Below are 22,120 nucleotides of genomic sequence, written 5' to 3'. Positions count from 1 at the left end.
GCAAGCCTCACGCTCCTCTCTGAAGCAGCCCGCAGCACGCCCCTTGGGGCCGGGGGAAGGAGGCAGAGGGCTCTGGCATTGCCTCCTTCCAGGCACCGCCCCCTGCAGCTCCCATTGGCCGGGAACAGGGAACCGCGGCCAATGGGAGCTTCGTGGGAGGTACCTGGAGGAGCGGCAAGAGCAGCACAAGCATGGAACCCTGAGCCCTTCCCCCTCGGGCTGCAGGGACAGGGTTCCAGCTGCTTCCTGGAACGGAGCACCTCGGAGCCGGGGGCAAAGGCAGGCAGGGAGCCTGCACTGGCCCCAGTGAGCGCCGCTGCCACCCCAGAGCCGCTCTAGGTAAGCGGCACCAGGCTGGAGTTTATACCCTGAACCCCTCCTCCACCCCCAACTCCCTGCCCTGAGCCCCCTGCCACATCCCACACACCAACTCCCTGCCTTGAGCACCCTGCACACCTCCTGCACCTCAACTCCCTGCCCTCAGCCCCCGCTGCACCCTGCACCCTTTCTGCACCCCCTGGGGGCAGCGTTGGGGTGGGGATTTCAGGGAAGGGATTGGAATGGGGCAGGGAAGGGGTGGGAAGAGGTGGGGCGGGGGCGGGGCCTAATTGGAAGGGGTGGAGTGGGAGCGGGGCCAGAGGCAGTGGGGGGGGGGGTGTGTCAGTGATGCAGCCCTCGGGCCAATGCACTAGTTCGCATGTGGCCCTCGGGGTCATCTGAGTTTGAGACCCCTGGGCTAAACTAATGTGTGTAAAGTGCTTTGAGATCCACAAAAGGGAATCCTTATAAAACTGCAAAGTATTATTAAGAATGTGAAATCCTCTGCATTTATGTGTGAATGGCTTTAGTCAACGTGCCTATGTGCATTTGGTAAATGGATTTCTGAATAGGATATGATCAGTTACAGGAAAAGCTAGCAATCAAGAGGATTAATATTGAAGTTTCTAGATGAGGAAAATAAAAGGCATCATTTCTGGTGTCCTCAGGTGTTAGACACCCTACCTGTACAAATTAAGAGGCGGCTAGGAGCCCCGGGGTGAATTAAAGGGCCCGGGGCTCCAGCTGCCGCGGAGCTCCGGGCCCTTTAAATCACCGCGGGAGCCCGGCTGCCGGAGCTCCGGTGGGGATTTAAAGGGCCCAGAGCCAGGGCCGCCCAGAGGATTCAGGGGGCCTGGGGTCTTCGGTGGCGGAGGTCCTTCCGCTCTGGGTCTTCGGGGCACTTCGGAGGCAGGTCCCGGAGCGAGTGAAGGACCCGCCGCCAAATTGCCGCCGAAGAACCGGAGCGGAAAAAGCCCCCGCCGCCGAAGACCTGGAGTGGAAGAAGCTCTTGCCGCCGAAGACCCAGAGTGTAAGAAGCTCCGGGTCCTCAGCAGCGGGTCCTTCACTCGCTCCAGGTGTGTTCGGCGGCACTGAAGAGCCTGCCGCCGAAGACCCGCCGACAACTCTCGTGGGGGCCCCTGAAAACTCTCGTGGGGGCCCCTGTGGGTCCCGGGGCATGGGGCAAATTGCCCTACTTGCCCCCCCCCTCTGGGCGGCCCTGCAGCGGCAGGAGCACCGGGCCCTTTAAATCACTGCCCAAACCCGTCTGCCGGAGCTCCAGCGGTGATTTAAAGGGCCCGGGGCTCCCCGCAGCGGCTGGAGCCCCGGGCCCTTTAAATCACTGCCGCGGAAGCCGGTCCAGTCCGGCACGGCTCTTGGCTCTTGCCGGTACACCGTACCGTACCGTACCGGCTTACTTTCACCTCTGCTCTGGTTCCTCTTAATGACTTGGAATTTTTTTTACTAGGTCAAAATGTGGTCCTTTAAGCTTTAACTCAGACCAAATTCTTATTGCCTGAGATCCATAGAAAGGAATGGAGAGTTTGATCTTGTGTAGGTGTGAGGAGAAGCACTGAGCAGTCTGCAGTTGATCATAGAACACTGGGAGTGTGCAGCAACACATGCTGGAGGAAGCGCTGAGACATCAGACGGCCCGCAGGAAATGGACCATATTCTTGGCATTTTATGTAGCATGTCTGTGTGCTGCTGAAAAGCTGAGTATGTTCAGCTGATGGTTGTACTGTAGGTCAACAGAGAAGGATGGTCTTTCACTGTTCGCAATCAAAACTGACTACTTTCCTTGTCCCTCTGACTGGACTCTTTGGTCTGCTAAGGCCACTTTCTGCCTCTGGAGAATTCCCCTTGCGTAAAGGGACTCCTTGCCAGCATAAGGGGAAGGAGAGGGGCACCTGTGGTGTTTGGAGATGGGGGACATACAGGAGGGTATGTGATGGACTGAGTTGATCCCCAACTGCTATAAGATGTTTGGATCTTATTTCAATGATGGAAGTTAGAGTAGGAGGGGGGCCAACTCCAACTTCCAAAACGGCTGGGTGGCTGTGGGATCAGCAAACAGCAACCGACTCACTCAGGCCACCACTCTGCACTCAGACGCTGGGGAGAATTGGCCCCTGCATTCAACCATTCTTACTGTAGCTTGACCATTCCATCCACCTTCAACCTTCCTTGCCACAGCTGTAACATGTTCCATTATGTTTTTGTGCAAACAGCCCGGTACAGAAAATGAAGTGTGTGGTTTTTTTATTACTGGGAGAGGGGGGATCCAATCAAATTTCTGTCCAGTAAATGTGATAGCCCTAGCAACCTCCCAACCAATTATTCACCAGCTTCAACGCTGCTTTGCTTCTGAGATCTGACATGTAGTAAGGTTGCTTATCTTTGCAAATTATTGTATAGATTACAAAAACAAAAAAACTGCCTTCTATATGACCAACAGATTTCTAAACCTAGGATTTTTAAACAGGATTAGAATGTCAAGAGGGATAAGTTCAGAATACATTCAGAAAGGCAGAGGTCTGTGGAGCATTTACTGGTGTCAGCAGAGAGCTGGTTGGTCACATGCTGCTGGTTCCACTTTCTTATTTCTGGCTGCTAAATCACATTTAAAAGTACATTACTTTCCTAATATGACTTTCCCAGGTGAGCAGTTGCTGCAGTTCCCACAGCAATGGTTTGTGAATGAGAGGGGAGCTGGCTCCATGAGTCTGTGTATTAGCATGTAGTTCACACTACAAAGAGCTTTGTGAATCCCTTCTATACAAGTACACCTCTATCCTGATATAAGGTGACCCGATATAACATGAATTCGGATATAACACGGTAAAGCAGTGCTCTGGGGGGGCGGGGCTGCGCGCTCCGGCGGATCAAAGCAAGTTCAATATAACGTGGTTTCACCTATAACGCAGTAAGATTTTTTGGCTCCCCAGGACAGCGTTATATCAGGGTAGAGGTGTATATGTGAATCCATCTGGTTCTGTGTATTCCCTGGAAAGCCCCAAATTCACTAAGGAAAATGTCCCACTTTGCAACTTCCAACTAGCAGCCAACAAAACCGTTTCATGTGAAGGCTGTTCCATGTAAGACCTAGATTTGAACCGAGATCAATTATAGATAAGAGAGAACTGTTATTTCTGCAAGACTTGTAGCTCCACTCCTCTGGCATGGTTCCTAAATACATTAGCTTAAACTATAATTTAAGAGAGAACATCCTATTCCTAGAAGCAGTGATTTTTGCCATTAGGACACAGGGTTGTACACGTAATTTGATGCAGGTGAAATTAAATATGAAAGCTCACCTCCCCGCACACAACAGATCTTTTTCTGCTCTGGTACCCACTCCATAAACTTAACCCTGCAAATATTAAAATGTGTACATGCTGCATACATAAGAGAATCTTCAGATTTGTTAATACTAACTTAGGTTAATTCATGTGTTTTCCAGCTTTGGTACCACAGACTCTTTAGTTTTCCAAACAGGGCATCAATTGGAGCTAATGGTACAGTACTTGGTACTTTGCAGGACTGAGCTCCAGATAGGGTGGTTAGTTCAGCCCTGTGCACGTGAGACTCCTCCTGTTTGTGCTTCTAATCACACTTACTGACTGATGTCCAACTACATGTCCAATTTTCTCCTTGAATTCTAGAGATATGAAACCAGCCAGTCTCTCTTAGAACAAATACTGGGTTACCCAATAGGACAGAACACCCTACAGACACTCAACGTTATTTTCCATTCTGTTTGTATCAATGGCTATGAATGTTTCTCCACTTGCTTAGCTGCAATAGATCCATATTCAAGATGATCCCCCGTAGCCATTTCTCTAAACCGTATACATCTGAGTGCTTCACCCTACCTTAAGAGCCTTCAGACCTTTGATCTGTTTATTAGCTCCACTATGGACCTTCTCCAGAATTTGTGCAGCCCTGTAAACTGTTGACAATAACTCTTGATGAAAACCACACTTGGGAAAGACTTTTTTGTTGTTGACCTGGTCCATCAGTTCACAGTGCACTCTCATCATTTTAAACTTGCACATTGTATACTTTGGCCATTTCATTTGTCAGTGACTCACACCTTTTGAAATCTGAAATAACTTAAATTAATGCTCTGAAAAGGACTGGATATTTTTAGCCTATTACTGCTCCTTGAGAGTTTTAAATATATTGACATTCATGTAATGAAAAGGCCTTTCTTTACTAAAACTCTTGCTGTCTGTATTACATTTACACCAAAAGACACTCCAAGGAAATATCTCGGCTTTACATCAATTTTCAGAATTATCTCTTGTTTTTATATATTTTGTTTAATTTTAAGGCGAAAAGGGGCTATTTTAATGGAGCAATTATATAAACCCCCCTCCCCCCATGTTCCAGTTACAATGAGCTCAGCTGTTTCTGGCTACATGTACATGACACTGAATGGAAAGCAGACAAGGGAACAGCTTTGTAGCATCGTTACTACGCAGTCCCGGGGCGGGGCTGCTGCGGAGCCGGGGAAGCTCAGGTCCCGCCCCAAGGGACTCCCTACAGCCCGAGCCCGGCGCTGCTCCGGGCGGCCTGGATCGCCCTAGCAACTCCTCCTCCCTCCGTGTGCCCCGCTGCGTGCGCTACAGGCGGCTCCACCTCCCCCTGGCGTCCCCGCCCCCTGGGCTCGGGCTCCGGCTCCGGCTCCGGCTCCGGGCCTGGCCCGAGCAGGCAGCCTCGCTCTGATGCCAAGATGGCGGCCGTTGTGAGTCGGCTCTAAGTACCCTGCGCGCGGCCCTTCCTCTCCGTGCCGCCTCCCCTCCCACCACACCACGTCAGCGTCACAACATGGCAGCCCCCGCGATGCTCTTACCGCTGGTGGCGGCGGGGCTGGCGCTGTGCGCGGCGCTGCTGTGGTTGCGGGGGCGGCCGGCCGGGCCGGAGGGGGCCCGAGGGCGGGTGTGCGTGGCGGTGCTGGGCGACCTGGGCCGCAGCCCCCGCATGCAGTACCACGCGCTCGCCCTGGCCCGGCACGGACACGGCGTCACCCTGCTGGGCTTCCTCAGTGAGTGAGACCGGTCCGGCCCAGCTCCCTTTCCCTGTGGGGACCCGGCCCTGCCCTGCCCTGCCCTTGCCCCGGGGTCACCCTGCCGGCCTTCCTGTACCGATCTGGTCCTGCCTCCCCGCCCCCTTCGGTCCAGGTCCTGTCCTACGTCCGGGCACGGCGTCACCCTTCTGGGCTTCCTCGGTGGTCCACTCCCCCTCAGCCCCAGCTTGTCCCCCCCTACTCCAGGCATGGGGTCACCCTGTGGTGGTTCATCACTGCGTGAGACCCGATCCACTCCACGCACACACCCACCTCTCCTGGCCCCGCCACTCACCCCAGGCATGGCTATGGTGTCATCCTTCTGGATTTCCTCAGTGAAACCCAGGGACACCTTCAGTCCTAGGAGCCACATTGAACCATGCCTAGGGGTTTGGAGCCCACCTCTAAGCTGGGTCCAATGGGGGCCAGGGTAGATGCCCACATGTTTAATATCGAGCCACCTAACAGCAGCCACCTGTCCCCGATAGCCTTGCTCCATACTAAGATTCATGCCCTTGCCCCAACCTGGGGGCAGCCTACCAGGGTGGCAGTTGCCAGCCTTATACTCCAAACCTAAGTGCTTTTCAGATACTCACAGGGACATCTCAGCATGCTGTGTCATTGTGACTCAAGCATCCAAGTGTTCCCTGGGCGGGGTAATTATTGGTCCCAACATGAGTGCTGATCACTGCTTCCTTCACTCAGATCAAAGTGCTGCCAGCTGTGTATGCTCATCTTAGTATTCTAGATGTTCTCTACTTTGAACTGGATCAATAACTTTAGGAATGTGTTTCATATTAAAATGGTGGGGGGTTTTCTAAATTCACCCTTACTTTACAAGTTTAATAACATGCCCTGTTATAGTAACAGTCTTGTATGTGTGTTCAATAAACATCTGGCTGTAGAACAGTTTCTTTTTCTTCCAGGCACAAAGCCACATAGTGACATTTTGTGCAATGAAAAGATACACATTGTATCGATTTCAGAACTTAAAGTATTGCAAGGTGAGTTCAATGAGTTAGATGATTTTTAGTTGTACACATGTGTCAATATTTCAAATTCTGTTTCTGTTCTGAAGGTATTTATCATTATTGTTCAGTTGGAAAGCCTATTCTTAGGGTCTGAGTTTAACTTCCAGAGTACAGTGGGTATCATTGCTTCTTTTAAAGAGGGAGGGAAAATTTGCACTTTCATACAAGAGTTCTTTTTTTTTTTTTTTTTTTTTAAGTGTTGGCACTCTTTGTGCCAGAGATCTGAATCTGGCTCAAAATTAGCATATTAGTTTATCTTACATGGAAGCTACAGACACTGTCATCATGTTTAACAATTTGAGCATTCCCATGAAAACTTGGACAATGCGTTTAAAGTAAATGGGCCTACTTCTGAGCAAGTGGTTGGAATTACATGTTTATGCTGTGTGTATCTACTTATATGCACTATGAATTTCTCTTTTTTCTAAAACAAAGGCCATGAAGTAATGTGTTAATTTTTAAAGGATACCATCACTTAAAAAAAAAAAAGTTCCTTCTATATGTTGTTTCTAAATGAATTTCATATTTAGGGTGTGCTGTGTGAAATTTTGACAAAGATTTCTGTCATTTTACAGTTGGTCCTAAGATTTTCCAGTATATTACAAAAGTTATTGCACAGGCAATACAACTGTTCTATACAATGCTGAAGATAGATCGGCCATCTTATATTCTTCTTCAGGTATATATGTAGATATATAATTATGTGTTTATTGTATCATACTGCAGTACATTTTTCCAGCAACATCAAAAAACATAGTGACTGTTCATTTTGGTGATAAAACTACTAGTGTGGAATGAATAGTGGAAACAAATTTGTGAATTTTGATTCATATATTTGCAACCTTTGTGTTCACTTTTTTCATTAATTTTTGAGCATTCAGACTTTATTGGCACAAACACTAGCGAACTGAATTTAGTACAGATGCTTGAGTCTTTACAAAAAGCAAATTTCAATTGCATATTTGAGGGTAGAATTTGAAATCCATTCTAATGCACACAGCACAATTGTGACTTAAGCAGTCAAATATAGAATTCAAAATTATCTGTGTTAAATAATCTAATCAGAACAGAACAATACCACAATTTGTCTACTAGTGTAAATTGCAAATTCTATGTTTTCTTGTAAAAATCACAATTCATATTGCGTTGAGTGGGTTGTAGCCCACGAAAGCTTATGCTCTAATAAATTTGTTAGTCTCTAAGGTGCCACAAGTACTCCTGTTCTTTTTGCGGATACAGACTAACACGGCTGCTACTCTGAAACAAATGTAGAGTTATTCCAGTCAAATATTTACTTACACACATTTAAAGTAAATGAATTTTAACTCTCATTATATAGTTAAGGCCTCAGTCCAGCAAACATTTAGATAAATACTTAACTTTACTCATGTGAATAGTCCTGTTGAAATCAGTTTTCTAAGTGGAATTAATGTTGGCTGCAGATGCCAAATTGAGAGCATGGAGGGGTGAAAGCTTTTATCTACAGAACAAATACAACATGAGCGAACAGCAGTATGAACTTCACAGTGCTCCTCTTCCCCCAACAATGTGCCTCCAACTTCACTTGGAGGTACCATCTCTAGGGGCAGGTCTACACTTACTTCCTGGTCCGGCCGTAAGCAATCGATCTTCTGGGATCGATTTATCGCGTCTTCTCTAGACGCGATAAATCGATCCCGGATCAATCCCGGAAGTGCTCGCCGTCGACGCCGGTACTCCAGCTCGGCGAGAGGAGTACGCGGCATCCACGGGGGAGCCTGCCTGCCGCGTCTGGACCCGCGGTAAGTTCGAACTAAGGTACTTCGAATTCAGCTACGTTATTAACATAGCTGAATTTGCGTACCTTAGTTCGAAGTGGGGGGTTAGTGTGGACCAGGCCTGGGAGTGAGAAAGTAGCTCTGTTTCCAAAACAATGATTCTGGGTGTGTCTGCCATTTAGAGCTAGTTTTGATGGTAGTTGTTGTGATTAGATGTATGACCACTAGGGACTGAGATTAACCAGCTCTTTTCACGTACGTTACTGAGTAGTTACCTATTCTTGTGACCAAAAGTCGTAACTCAGGGGCCGTATTTGAACCAGAGACCTAGAGATTGTTAAAAGCAGTATCAGTCCAGTCCTTTCCTTTTCTGTCAGCTAATAAGCAGTTTGTCGTTTTGTCATAATTGGCTGCTGTTTTTTTTGTTTGTTTTATTTATTAAACAGAATCCTCCAGGCCTGCCTAGTATAGCTGTTACCTGGATGATTTGCCTTGTACGAAGAAGCAAACTGATCATTGATTGGCACAACTATGGTTATACTATAATGAGTCTGATCCATGGAAAAAATCACCCTATAGTACAAATTGCAAAGTGGTTTGTATAGAAGTCTTTATTTTTCTCTTACAAATCATATAGTGTTTACCGCATGCAAAAAGGTGGAAAGTAGTGGTTAGGAGACCATTGACAAAGAGATGTTTCCTTAAAGAGGCACTTTATTTTTAGGTTCAAAATTGACGTACTTTCCTTTTGGAGGTGTCCTATAGAATTAAATAGGAGATGCCTTTTCTATGGGTTTTTGGACCTTGCTACAGAACTTAATAGAAAATTCTATCCTTGTTATACCATTCTGTAAAATGGTTCCAGAAGGCTATAGAAAATGATATTGTTCTCTGTTAAATTTTAGAGCAATTCCTATTCCTGTTATTTCTTTTACATTCTATAGGACTTTTCACAAAGGGTTAAAATGGTTATACCTTTTTGAGGAATATCCTCCAGTAACAGCTAAATATTGTGTGTGTGTGTGTGTGTACGCATATACCATTGTTCGTATGTGAAGTGTACATGCAGAGTTGTAAAAAGCCTGGTGACTTAGGCCTGGTCTGTGCTAGAAAATTAGGTTGATTTAACTGTCAGTCTCCGGTGTGAAAAATCCATGCCCCTGAGTGGTGTAGATAAGCCGACCTAGGTGCCTGTGTAGACAGCACTAGGTTGATGGAAGAATTCTTCTGTCAACCTAGCTATCACCTCTCTCGGAGGTGGATTACCTACGCCAATGGGAGAATCCTTCCCATCAGCATAGATAGTATCTACACTGAAGCACTACTTCAGTGTGCTGCGCTGCTGTAGCATTTTACGTGTAGACAAGCCTTAAGAGACCTAATTATTTCTGAACCTGAGTGTCATCCATTGGACTCTAATGAGCTGCAACCATGCTTCTGAGATGCATGAGCTGCACATAAATAAAGTCAGTAGTATTCTGGGTCTCTTTAGATGGGTTAGAGTCATAATATGATGGTGTATGTGGTTGTATTAATTCCTTATAAGTTCCATATCTCAAATTTGAATATATTCTGCGTCTTGCCTTGTTTGTTATGACTAGGTTATGCTAAACATTTTTTCTTTATATTATAATTGCTTTCTGATTTGCTTGTTGGTTCTGTATTGCTGATTTGCCCAGTAACCCATCTTTCAAGGTTATGATAGTAGGTCTCTTTTGTTGAATTTAGTTCAGGCCTTTGGTTTCTCTGGGCCTCAAAGGGGGTAGCATGTACTCTACTGTATCTTGAATGTTGGCTCTATATGCAGGGCTCTTTAATGGAGCAATATCAACATAGACATAATTTACCTGTTAGGAGGCAAGTGAGAAATGAATACTGCAAGATACAGCTCCTGATAATTTTAGGCAAAATTGTTTAATTATATTAATGTTCATTCCAAAGATTAGGCATTGGTGAGAAACTGGTATTCAGTGTCACAATCTCATTAGTTGGGAATGACGTTTGGTTTATAACTGAAGTTTAATTTCTGTCAGGTATGAAAAGCTTTTTGGACGTCTATCTGACTACAACTTTTGTGTGACTAATGCAATGAAAGAAGATCTACAAATGAATTGTAATATCAAGTAAGTCAAAGGCCTTACACAAATGATTGTATACAGATTTTCACTTAGATGAGGATATATAGCTAGCTAGCCCTAATGATTTTGGATTCATAGAAGTCTTACTGTATAATCAGGAATCCAAGAAGCTTCTTTCTGACTCAGAACTAATACTTGGAAAAGCATATTCATCGTGAAAGTATTGTTCCACCCCAGTGATTCTGGTACTAGGAGGCCAAGAAATATAGGGTTGGTAGACGTACATGTCACCGAACTTTACTTACCCTTTTGTTGTTTACTTTGTAAAACCTCTCAATAGTTCCACAAAACTTAAATAAAAATGAATATTTATTGCTCCTCTATAATTCCCTCTCAAAGAAAGTCTGAGAGGCCATTTGAATTAAATGTTAGTGACAGCTAGAGGGGGGATAGCTGGGGCTTTTGGCTGCCACATAGGCACGGAAGCAAGCATGAGGTGATTGAGTTTTTTGGTAATGGTGGTAGTGAAGGATGAATCTTATATTGAAATTTGAGCATTTGAGGAAATTGGAATTCCCAACTTCAGTAAGCCTTAATATCAATACATTGTGGAGTCATTGTTTTAGACGCAGGCCCAGGGAGACATTATTGCATCAATTTACCATTATTTTACATTTTGAAAGTTTTTCTTTTGTGATCATAAGGGCTGGGGAATTTTTCAAAATTAAAGCTTAGATTCTTGGTCACAGTTATAAGGCAAGTTAAAAAGACAATTATACTGCAGTTTATATGGCTATATTGTGTGTGTCATGTATGCATTATGGATGAGTCCCTATTTGTAGGATTTGCTCCACTATGCCAAGCCTAGTTCTGCCTTATGCCATGTGAATAAGCAGTAGTCTTGCCAAATCTGTAATATTTTTAATTGGTGTAGTTTAGTCGTCTAGATCTTGTGAGGGCACTAGCCAGAAGGGCAAATGCAGCCTTATGGCTTTGTACAAAAGCAGCTCTTATTTTTAATGCAGAGGAGGGCAGCCTGGGGAGGTTTCAGCACTTGGACATTCTGTCCTGAGGAATACCTTTACATCTGAATCAAGAGCTAAGTTGGCTTGCTGAGGCCGCATGATGGTCACACCCTGCCCAAAATGAGCGAGGCTAAAATCTGTTCTGTGCAAACTAGGATTGACCTTCCATCTCCCGATCACTTGCCAGGGCACCCCTTGATGTCACAAAATACAGAGCATCCTCCTGCTGTAAATACTTTCGGAATGTGACACTCCCTGAGATTTCTTAAATGATATACTGTACTTCCTGCTTAGAAATAATTTTTGTATGATGAAGAAGCTAGGGTTTGTCTCTGCTACAGCATGTGTGAGAGCTCCCTGGATAAGCACATGGTACTCCTGGGGGGATTCTGTGCCCATGCCGGGGACAGAATTCATATGGCCCACATTTTTGTGTGTTCCCTGCGCAGAAAAACGCAAAAAAAACCTGCCGGGGGACAAGTGCCTCTTCCCCAGCAGCCCAGGCAGCGCATCTGTTCCAGCGTGCCTGGGGCAGCCTCAGAGGCTGGGGGGGGGGGTGGGGGGGGCTGGGGGGGTGGGGGGGGATCCCCTGGGGGGGGGGGGGGGCTGGGCGTACGTGTGTGCCAACAAGAGAGAGAGAGAGACACACTCTGTCCTTTTTTGCGACTGCTGCTCCCTGGTGTGTAAGGGTTGGGCTTTTTATTATGCATGAGGCAGGCTAGAGCAGTATTTTTCAAATGTGGCCACCGTGGTCTTTTCTTGCAGTCATCCGAAGAAGTGGGTTGTAGCCCACGAAAGCTTATGCTCTAATAAATTTGTTAGTCTCTAAGGTGCCACAAGTACTCCTGTTCTTTTTGCGGATACAGACTAACACGGCTGCTACTCTGAAGCCTCCTGGGCTGTGATTAGGCAGGGGGAGGGGGTATTGGCAAAGCAGTGGCTCCTCCCCTGGGGCTGCCTGCAGGGATTGGTCCCTACTCCCTTCCGAAGCCACAAACTGTAGGAGCAGGCAACCCAGAGGTGGTGTGGCTTGGGCTTCAGGCTTTTGCCTTGGGGTGGTGGGTGCCAGGCTCTGGCCATGCGGTGGTGGGGCTCTGTCCCCCAACCACAGGGTTTTGGGTGCCATCCCTGGACTCACCCCCCTACCATCACCTCGACCCCCGCTGCCTCTGGCCCACCTGCCTCCTTACCCACCTCCTCATCCAGAGCTTAATTTGTTTCCCAGCATGCCAGGGCTGAGTAACTCTGCTGTGAACAGTGATATTAAACAAATATACAAAGATCACTTTTCACATAGCAGACTTAATAACTAGCAATCTAAAAAAAAATCAAAACATGCAAAGCACTTTATTTTTGTTTCTATTCTGTCCAGTAAAGAATAGAGACAACTGTACATTATTGTTATTATTGAGTCTGCAAAAAAAAAGTACATAAATAAATTACAATGATATGGACAAGTATATATGTGCATATTTATTTGTTTTTCTTAAAGTTAATTAAGTATTTTAGGAAAAATTCTCAGAGCAGCCACCAGCAAGAGTTGGTGGCCACACTCTGAGGCCACCAAAAATTATGTTGTGAGAAGCCCTGGGCTAGAGGCACAAATAAAGCAGCCTGCCTGAGTTAATTTATCTCATTCACTGAGGCACAAATGTAGCACCCTGACTGTGTAGAAAAGTTGTTAAAGTTGCTGTTGATGGTTAATCGATCTCGTTCTCTGAGGCAGAAATGTAGCACAATGCCTATTGTTCCTATTGTTAGTTAACTGTTCCCATTCTCAGTCAGTTCTCCCAGGAGCATTAAAACCAGTGAAAGTTTTAAGGCCCCTACAATGCCAGACTTATGTAAAGGAGTTTTCTTATAAATGACAGTAAGGGGATCCTCAGCTAGGAAAGTCTATGTGCTTTCTCACTTTTTTCCTGTGCCAAAGTGGCACAGTGGGGTTAGATTACAGCTCATGATTTATTTTACTTACCCATTAAAAAAAAAAAAAAAGCCTTTGAGGGCAAATAAAACATTTACCAAGCAGTCAATAAAATGTCAGGAGAATCAGAACCAAGCACTTCCCAAAGTACCCAGCCAGGTCCAGGACAATGCTTAGCAAAACTGTGTGACTTCCATGTGTGGAAGTCTGAGCAATTTAAAATGACATTCTACTTTTTTTTGTTTTTGTGGCTGTTTGGTGTTCTGTAATGTAATTTAAATGAAAATCCAGGATTATAACTGGAATGCGGGGTATTAGTTACCAAGTGTTTGTAACTTAACTTTCATGTGTTTAGGAAATGCTGAATAGTTATTGTGACTTTTTTTTCTGTATTGTAGTTTAAATAAATTACCAAAACCATTGAAACTGGTATGATTATATTGCATTATTTTGACAAATAAAATATGCAGAATTTTGAATTTTTTGGCACAGAATCCCCCCAGGAGTAACATGGGACTTTTTTTTAAAGTTCACCTTGAAAAGCATAAAAAAATTAAATAGATCTTTTTCCTTCTTGATAGATCAAGGCCCCAGTCCTGCAGATACAGGCATGTGTTTAACTTTATGCATGGTTACATTGAAGTCAAGACTATGCAGCTGCTTAACTGTTTACAGCTTTGGGGCACTGTTGTGCTCTTTTGTACATTCTTAGGGTGGCAGAAGTCCCCAACATTATAGCTCTTCTATTCCAAAAAGCTTTTAAAATATAAAGAGTTTTCAGAATCAGATCATTAATTATTTTGTTTTATTGATGCTTTTAATTGTCTTATATATATATATTTTTATTTGACTAATGAATTTCTTTCACCACAGAGCAATAACCCTCTATGACAAGCCAGCTTCTTTTTTTAAGGAAACACCATTAGAACTCCAGCATAAATTGTACATGAAACTTGCCAAAGACTATGCTCCATTTAAAAGAGGGTATGTATTAGTAACAGATGCAGTGACAGTCTTTATTAACTGAACTAAGACAGGCCAGCCCACTTAGTTTAGAAACTGAGTATATGCTTCTTGCTTGTGACTCTTCTTCCCTGTTAACTGACTGCAGCTCATCTTGTTGATGTGATTCCAAGTGCATGTGGAGTGGAAATGGGGTGTTTTTAAGGTGTCAAATACCAAATAATTTTATCCAAAAGTCACTACACGTTTATAGTCCAGAGAAACAAAAACTGATAGGCCAAATCTAAATAATTGTTTTTCTTAATGTAGATCCAAAGATGTGACCCCCTCCCACTATTTTAGTCACATGAGATTCTTAGCATGCCTAGGGGACACCACAATTAAAAACAAGCAAGATACTCACAATTTAGTTTTGACTATTTAAAAAAAAAAAGGGAAAACAACACAAATAAGCAGTAAATAATGGTTACTTCAGTTAGTCTGTACATCTCTCTGTGGAGAGCTTTCATCAGAGATTATACTCTGGAGGGTCGGTCCTCCCTCTTGGGGGCACTCTTCTCTACATAATTTGAGACCGAAGTGTATTATTTTCCAAAATCAGTAGTGAGTCCTGTCTTAGTGTACATTGGTAACTAAAACAATTTATAGATGGGCAAGTGAATTTCATTTAAGGGTTGATTAATCCTGTTTGGTTTATTATGGATAACCTAAACAGTTTATAAATGGGCAGAGGTAAATGATCTTAACTGAGTCCTATGAAAAGGAAGAAAATATTTAACTCATTTACTTAAAAGAAGCTATTCAACAGTTTCTCAAATGAGAAGGCAGTGTTTCGTATAAACCCATCAACTCACTGCAAGGACTGGTCTTGAGGTAGGCAAACTAATAAATATTAGGAATCTGAATGTCAAAAATAAATCCCACTATTTCTCTCTTTGTCAAGGTTATCTGTTGTCTCCTCCCTAGGTGTATACAATCTGAACAATCTGGTGTTAATACCTTAAGCTACAATAACCTTTAAATAGCGCATTGAAATACTATAAGAAAAATTTAAATCTAATCCTTTGGCAGTGCTTTTGCAAACATTATCTCACCAGTGATGCTGAAGTCTTTGTGATGTCATCATGTTGCAGAAACAATGCTAGACTGGAAGGTTACTTCTTGATGTTGCATTATGGCTTCTTTGCCTTATTGCTGCTATTTGCTTGCTTGAAAGAGCTGAGATGAACAGGCTGAGATGAATGTGCCAAATTGGTATCTCAGTTCAGAAAGATGTATACTCTTGTCCTTCCATAGTCCCACTGAAGGTAGAAGATGCACCTATTTCAGGGGAGTGGCAGGATCCAAATATTAGCTGTTATCACACTTTCATTGGCTCAACACCTTCATGGGATGACATTGGTAAAATCTTCAGCTCCTGAATATGCCGTCTGCTAATACATATGCAACAGCATTGTAAATCTTCAACTTCATGATCCTATTATTTTGTGATTGTGGTGGGAAATTTTCAGTGTGTCTCTAAAGGTGGGGTCTTAATTCTTTCTTTTTAGTTCATCTTCTGAGATCTCTCTAATTCTATCAGGGTTTAATAAGAGATGAATTTCTGTTTCAGATGAGTCCAAACACTCCTCCTTTCTACATAAGCCTTTTACCTTTAAAATAGTCTTTTTAAACTTAAGTGATTTTTAGAGTATTTAGACTCAAATAGCTCTCAAAGAAAGCATTGTTTCTTCATAACAATCCTTGGAGATGTGTTTCTTGTCTTTGATTTGTTAAGGAAGTTAACTAATTTCCCAATTAGTATAGATACAAGAAGCCACTTGAATATAAGGTATGTTACATTAGTAACCAGTTAGAGCAATGTCATTTGATTCCATGTTGATACATAAAACATATCACTATTCACATAACAATGGCATCAGAAAGCTAGTACATTAGATGCTTGCAACTAGATACAAAATATTAGTGAATAAACACAGCAAAAGGAGCTTATGCCATCTTAAGCATTTAAGAAACAAACAAAGGTCTTCACCTTTAGTGGAAACACAGGATTAGAAGTAACTAAAACATTTCCTAACTATACATGTTTTCCTTAGAGTAAAATGAATGAAGACCCTAGAGTGCCTATAAAAGAAATAATTTTCAATAAAAATATTTCTAGAATTTTTGCTGTGGGTTTAAAACTGAGGTTTTTCCTCAAAAGGAAGAGAGAGAAGTGGGAGTTAGAGAGGCTCTTGGCTTAGCTTTTGTGGCCTGGATAAAGCAGATGATGCATGTCTCCTTGAAATCCTAGACCGGGGTGGCCAACCTGAGCCTGAGAAGGAGCCAGAATTTACCAATGTACATCGCCAAAGAGCCACGGTAATACTTCAACAGCCCCCCATCAGCTCCTCCCTTCCCCCCCCCGCTCCCAGCGCCTCCCACCCACTGGCAACCCTGCCGATCAGCACTTCTCCCTCCTTCCCCGCACCTCCCGATCAGCTGTTTCGTGGCATGCAGGAGGCCACAGGGGGGAGAGGGGAGAAGCGAGAGTATTGCAGGCTCAGGGGAGGGGGTGGGAAGGGGTGGAGTGGGGGCAGGGCCTGTGGCAGAGTCAGGAGTTGAGCAGTGAGCACCCCCTGGCACATTGGAAAGTTGGCACCTGTAGCTCCAGCCCCGGAGTCAGTGCCTATACAAGGAGCCGCATATTAACTTCTGAAGAGCCACATGTGGCTCTGGAGCCACAGACACCCCTGTCCTAGACAAAGAATATCTTCATAGGAGGTGAGAGGAGAGGGTGGGTGTTCTGCTCTTTGAGAAGACACTCCTTTTGGAAGTTTGTCTTTTTAACCAAGTGGTTCCCAAGATTGCAGTCTACAGTAGATTCACCCATAATTTGCAATTGAAAATTCCTACCAAACACACTATGCAACACAAAAATCACAACAACAAATATTCAGATCTTTCTAGCATATCACACACACAAAATTATATAGAGTAAGTACTGAAGCAAAATAAAAATCGTCATGCTGTTCCAGCATCTGAAATTGCACCTGCAGGTGATAAGCACAGATTTATGGACAAGGAAGCAGTATTCTCCTTGAAGCTTTTTGTACCCGTCCGTTATTGTAGGAAAGCAAGGATTTCCCAGGAATTTCTTTAATTAGCCTGAATATTTCATTTACTAAAATATACAACCAAAACCATAAGCATGTGAGCTATTATTCTCCAAGCACCATGTGTACAAAGATAATTGGAACTATCTCCCAAAATTCAGCAAAGGCAGGTTTGTAATAAGTTATAGTTTTATTTAATGCTAAGTTATTATAATAAAACAATTTTGCATCAATTTGGAGTTTAATCCCTCACATGCTGTACTAATCCTTGTAGCAATACCGTCTTTCTTGGAGGTGGTATGAAGATTCAGGGATTCCTGACCTTCTGTATTCCTCCATCTCTGGGCAAAAATGGCTCTTCTGTTTCATAGTTGCTTTCAATGAGAGATCTGTTCACTTAGGTTTCACTCATCTGGTGAATAAACATGAGCCTCTGTGGCTTGAAGTATGGACTGTGATATAAGGCCCCTAAATAGATATGGGGAAGCTAGACTGAGGCTAATGCTAGTCTTGGTGTAAAAAGCTCACAGACAAAGCTGCTGAAGCATCCCTTGCTAGAAAATCAAAAGAAAGAAATTTGAAAATTGTCAAATTCCCAGTGAGCTAAATATCGTGTACTGAGTGCCTCAGAGAGAGGGACCTCATTCATATAAATTTTAGATTTTTCAAAATCATGAACTAATATTAAAAAGGTTTCTTCTCCAGCAGTTTGTGGGATGTCTGCCATAGTAAACATCATAGAGACAAGGCGGGTGAGATCTTTTGTTGGACCAACTTCTGTAACTGGTTAAAAGATAAAAAACGAAGAGTAGGAATTAAATGGTCAGTTTTCAGAATGGAGAGAGTTAAATAGTGGTGTCCCCCAAGGGTCTGTACTGGGCCCAGTCCTAGTCAATATATTCATAAATAATGTGGAAAAAGGGTTAAGCAGTGAGGTGGCAAAATTTGCAGATGATACAAAATTACTCAAGATAGTTAAGTCCCAGGCAGACTGCAAAAAGCTACAAAACGATCTCTCAAACCTGAGCAACAAAATGGCAGATGAAATTCAATGTTGATAAATGCAAAGTAATTCACATTGGAAAACATAATCCCAACTATACATACAAAATGATGGGGTCTAAATTGGCTTTTACCACTCAAGAAAGAGTTCTTGGCATCATTGTGGATAGTTCTCTGAAAACATCCACTCAGTGTACAGTGGCAGTCAAAAAAGCAAACAGAATGTTGGGAACCATTAAGAAAGGGATAGATAATAAGACAGAAAATATCATATTGTCTCTATATAAATCCATGGTATGCCCACATCTCGAATACTGCGTGGAGATGTGGTCGCCCCATCTCCAAAAAGATTATATATTGGAATTGGAAAAGGTTCAGAAAAGGGCAACAAAAATGATTAGGGGTATGGAATGGCTTCTGTATGAGGAGTGATTAATAAGACTGTGACTTTTCAGCTTGGAAAAGAGACGAATAAGGGGGGATCCGATAGTCATAAAATAGTACCAAATGGTATGAATGGATACGATAGTCATAAAAGCATGACTGGTGTAGAGAAAGTAAATAAGGAAGTGTTATTTACTCCTCATAACAGAAGAGCTAGATGTCACCAAATGAAATTAATAGGCAGCAGGTTTAAAACAAAAGGAAGTATTTTTTCACACAACGCACAGTCAACCTGTGGAACTCCTTGCTAGAGGATGTTGTGAGGGCCAAGACTATCACAGGGTTCAAAAAAGAACTAGATAAGTTCATGGAGGTTAGGTCCATCAATGGCTATTAGCCAAGATGGACAGGGATGGTGTCCCTAGCTTCTGTTTGCCAGGAGGTGGGAATGGGCGATAGGGGATGGATCACTTGATTACGTGTTCTGTTCGTTCCCTCTGGGGCACCTGGCATTCGCCGCTATTGGAAGACAGGATACTGGGCTAGATGGACCTTTGGTCTGAACCAGTATGGCCATTCTTATGTTTTTATGTAGCTGAGAGAGGGAAGCTTTTCAGCCATAAAGATATTCCTGAAGAAGAGCTCTGTTTGGCTTGAAAGCGTCTCTCTCACCTACAGAAGTTGGTCCAATAAAAGATATTACCTCACCACCTTGTCTCTCCAATATCCAGGGACTGACATGGCTACAGCTATATTGCATATAATAAATATCATGGCAGACAACGACTGTACCATGAGAAATGGCTTAAAAAATCCTCAGGATAGTCAGTCCAGCTTCTTTGTTAAAATCCTTAGTGCAGAATGAATTGACTCCATGTATGTTTGAATGAATGCACTATAGACCATCATCTTCAAGGTAAATCAAGTATATAGTGGACAATTGGAAGGCACGCTAAACACTCTTCACAAATTGCCAAGGGAACACCCTCGGAAGTGGTATAGCTAAGATATCTGTGACAGCTAGGAAAAGAATCATCTGAGTCACATGATCATGATACCCAGATGTTCACAAGCAAAATGAATGAGCCCCCAGAGGTGTTGAATGACAAATTTGGAACCAAAATGTTGTGAAATTCATATCATTTGGTACAGTATTTGATTATATCCATGCACATCCTTACATAGTAATACTTGGAATTAATAATTGTGCTCTTTAAATCCTGTTTACACAGAACAGACTCCATATATCCAGATGTTGAGAAATCTGCATTTACAGAACTAGACATCAGAAATGGAAATGTGACACAAGTCAAAGAAAGACCAGCTCTTCTAATTAGCAGCACCAGTTGGACAGGTCTTGAATCAAATTGGTGTTTATTGTTAATATTCCTTTATAATACCTTTACATTAAACAGTTGATAAAAATTAGAGCTGTACCTCCCTCCCCCATGCATAAACTTTGCTCTGCTACAGGACATTACAACCAGCAAAAACACAGTCGTATACATTTCTTTGATTAACAGGAAGAATTTGCAGCTCAGCTGTATGGACTATCTCAGTGTCTACATATGAGGACCATAATCCATTGAAATTTTTAGTTTAATTATGGAGTTATAAGGTAAATGTTGAGCTCCATGAATGATTAGAGAAACAAGTCCTACCATCATCTAACATTAGAAGTACATTAAATATGCATGCATGGTGCTCTAGAATGGCTCTAATAAGTTAAAATGTTTTGTCTTTCATTTCCTGGTACATTTATTACATATTTATGCACTAAGATTATTTTGTTTATGAAAAGGTCTAAAGCTGGAACAAAATCTGCTGTATTGTAGTTGAGAATGGAAGTGTGCATCTTTTTGAATTAGAATTAATTGGGCAATAATGTCTAATAAAATTGACAATGAAATGTCATGCTTCTGAGATGCTGATTGGCTTTAGTATTTGTGTAATTGTTGGAAAAGTTTCCATTTAAATGGAGCAAGTAGGAACAATATGAGAGTTATAGGCTTTTGTTTATTACATTTATAGTACCTATCGTAGTAAAAGCACATTGTATATTTAGTCACTTCAGTGAAGATGAGGAAAGTCATGATTGCTATCTTTTCAAGAGAATAAGGCATTACAGCTAAAAATGCTATGAGTGTCACTAATAATCCTTTCTTTTTCAGAGGATGAAGATTTTTCTATTCTTTTAAAAGCTTTAGAAGGTAAGTATCAAGGAGTTTCCTTTGGTTATTTAAAGAGTCTTCTTATGGATGTATTCTCAACAATTACTAAGAGCTTCTTCAAAGAACAGTGCCTTCATGTCCAAATGAAAATTCAAATGCATTTAAGGACCAGAGTAGTTTGTCTCAGTGTGGGAGTAAAAAAAAAAAAAAAAAGCTTAAGATCATAGTGACATGCAGGATACAATTAAAACCTTTGTCATTAGGAAATATATTTCTAACCACTTGATAAAGTGGGTTACAGCTTTACTTTGTGCACATCTTGTAGTGGTGTGGCTGCTTACTGAGCTCCTTCTTGTGGCCAGGGGTGCCTTTGCAGTGCCCTGTGAATAATTTCTCTCTCAAAGGTTCCTTACACAGACAGGTCTGGGTTTATTCACAGGAAATCATTTAAAGCCCCAAACTGAAGTCCCCTAAACAGACATTTCCTTTCTACTCCCAGGCCTCCTTGGCGGGAGAGCTTTTGTGCACTTTCCCTAGCTTGCCCAGGGTGTCTTCTGCTTTAGCAGGCTATTCCTAACCCTTCCTGGCTGGAGTGTTAGTCCCAAATCCCAGGATTCTGCTGGAACCTGCCCCCAGGGCCGGCTTTAGGAAGTGCGGGGCCTAATTCGAACAGTTTCGGCGGGGCCCCGGCAGGGATGACTAAAAACAAACAAACAAAAAAGCCTTTCATTTCTTAGCAACCGGTTCCCTATAAAAAGTTCTGATTTAAGGGATGTGCCACAGTATGTATTTTTTGTACCAATAAGGGTTACCATACGTCCGTATTTTCCCATTTTTAATTTTTAAAAATTCCTCCCGGACAGCAATTTAAGAACCAAAAAGCCTGACATGTCCGGGAAAATATGGATGTATGTTAACCCTACCTAAAGTTCTTTTTTAAAAAGATGGGCCTGAACTAGAAATGAACTCCATTTCACATGTGTGGGTCCCCACCACTCCCTGGGGGTGTGTGCACATGTGTGGGTCCCAGCTGCTCCCTGCCCCCCTAATTGAAGCAGGTGTGCAGGGTTACTGCTCTGGGAACTGCAGGGCACCACTGGACATGGGGCTGACTGGAGGTAGGGTCTGGCTGCAGGCAGGGCAAGGGGTGCGGGGCTGGCTGGAGGGGTGTGTGGGGTGGGCTGACTGGCTTCAGGCAGGGCCGCAGGGGGGCGCAGCATGGGTTGGCAGGGCTGGAGACAGGAGTGCGGGACTGGCTGGCTTCAGGCAGGGGGGTGCGGCAGGGGCTGGCTACAGGCAGG

The 22,120-nt window shown here is 43.3% G+C and overlaps 1 protein-coding gene across 1 annotated transcript in view; it reads left to right on the top strand.

The window, feature by feature from the left end:
• The first annotated feature begins 5,151 nt into the window (after positions 1-5,151).
• Positions 5,152-22,120, top strand: part of ALG1 (ALG1 chitobiosyldiphosphodolichol beta-mannosyltransferase) — a 25,711-nt gene continuing 8,742 nt past the window's right edge. The window contains exons 1-8 of the mRNA XM_024214361.2: positions 5,152-5,368; positions 6,316-6,393; positions 6,996-7,099; positions 8,624-8,772; positions 10,211-10,300; positions 14,078-14,188; positions 19,881-20,002; positions 20,820-20,858. Of these exons, the coding sequence (XP_024070129.1) occupies positions 5,152-5,368; positions 6,316-6,393; positions 6,996-7,099; positions 8,624-8,772; positions 10,211-10,300; positions 14,078-14,188; positions 19,881-20,002; positions 20,820-20,858 (910 nt within the window). The remainder of the gene's footprint in view (positions 5,369-6,315; positions 6,394-6,995; positions 7,100-8,623; positions 8,773-10,210; positions 10,301-14,077; positions 14,189-19,880; positions 20,003-20,819; positions 20,859-22,120) is intronic.

Source organism: Terrapene carolina, unplaced genomic scaffold (genome assembly GCF_002925995.2).
Source record: "Terrapene carolina triunguis isolate 2854851 unplaced genomic scaffold, T_m_triunguis-2.0 Scaffold93, whole genome shotgun sequence".
NCBI lineage: Eukaryota > Metazoa > Chordata > Testudines > Emydidae > Terrapene > Terrapene triunguis.
Note: the sequence above shows the minus strand (reverse complement) of the source record. Positions and strands in the feature narration are given on the sequence as shown.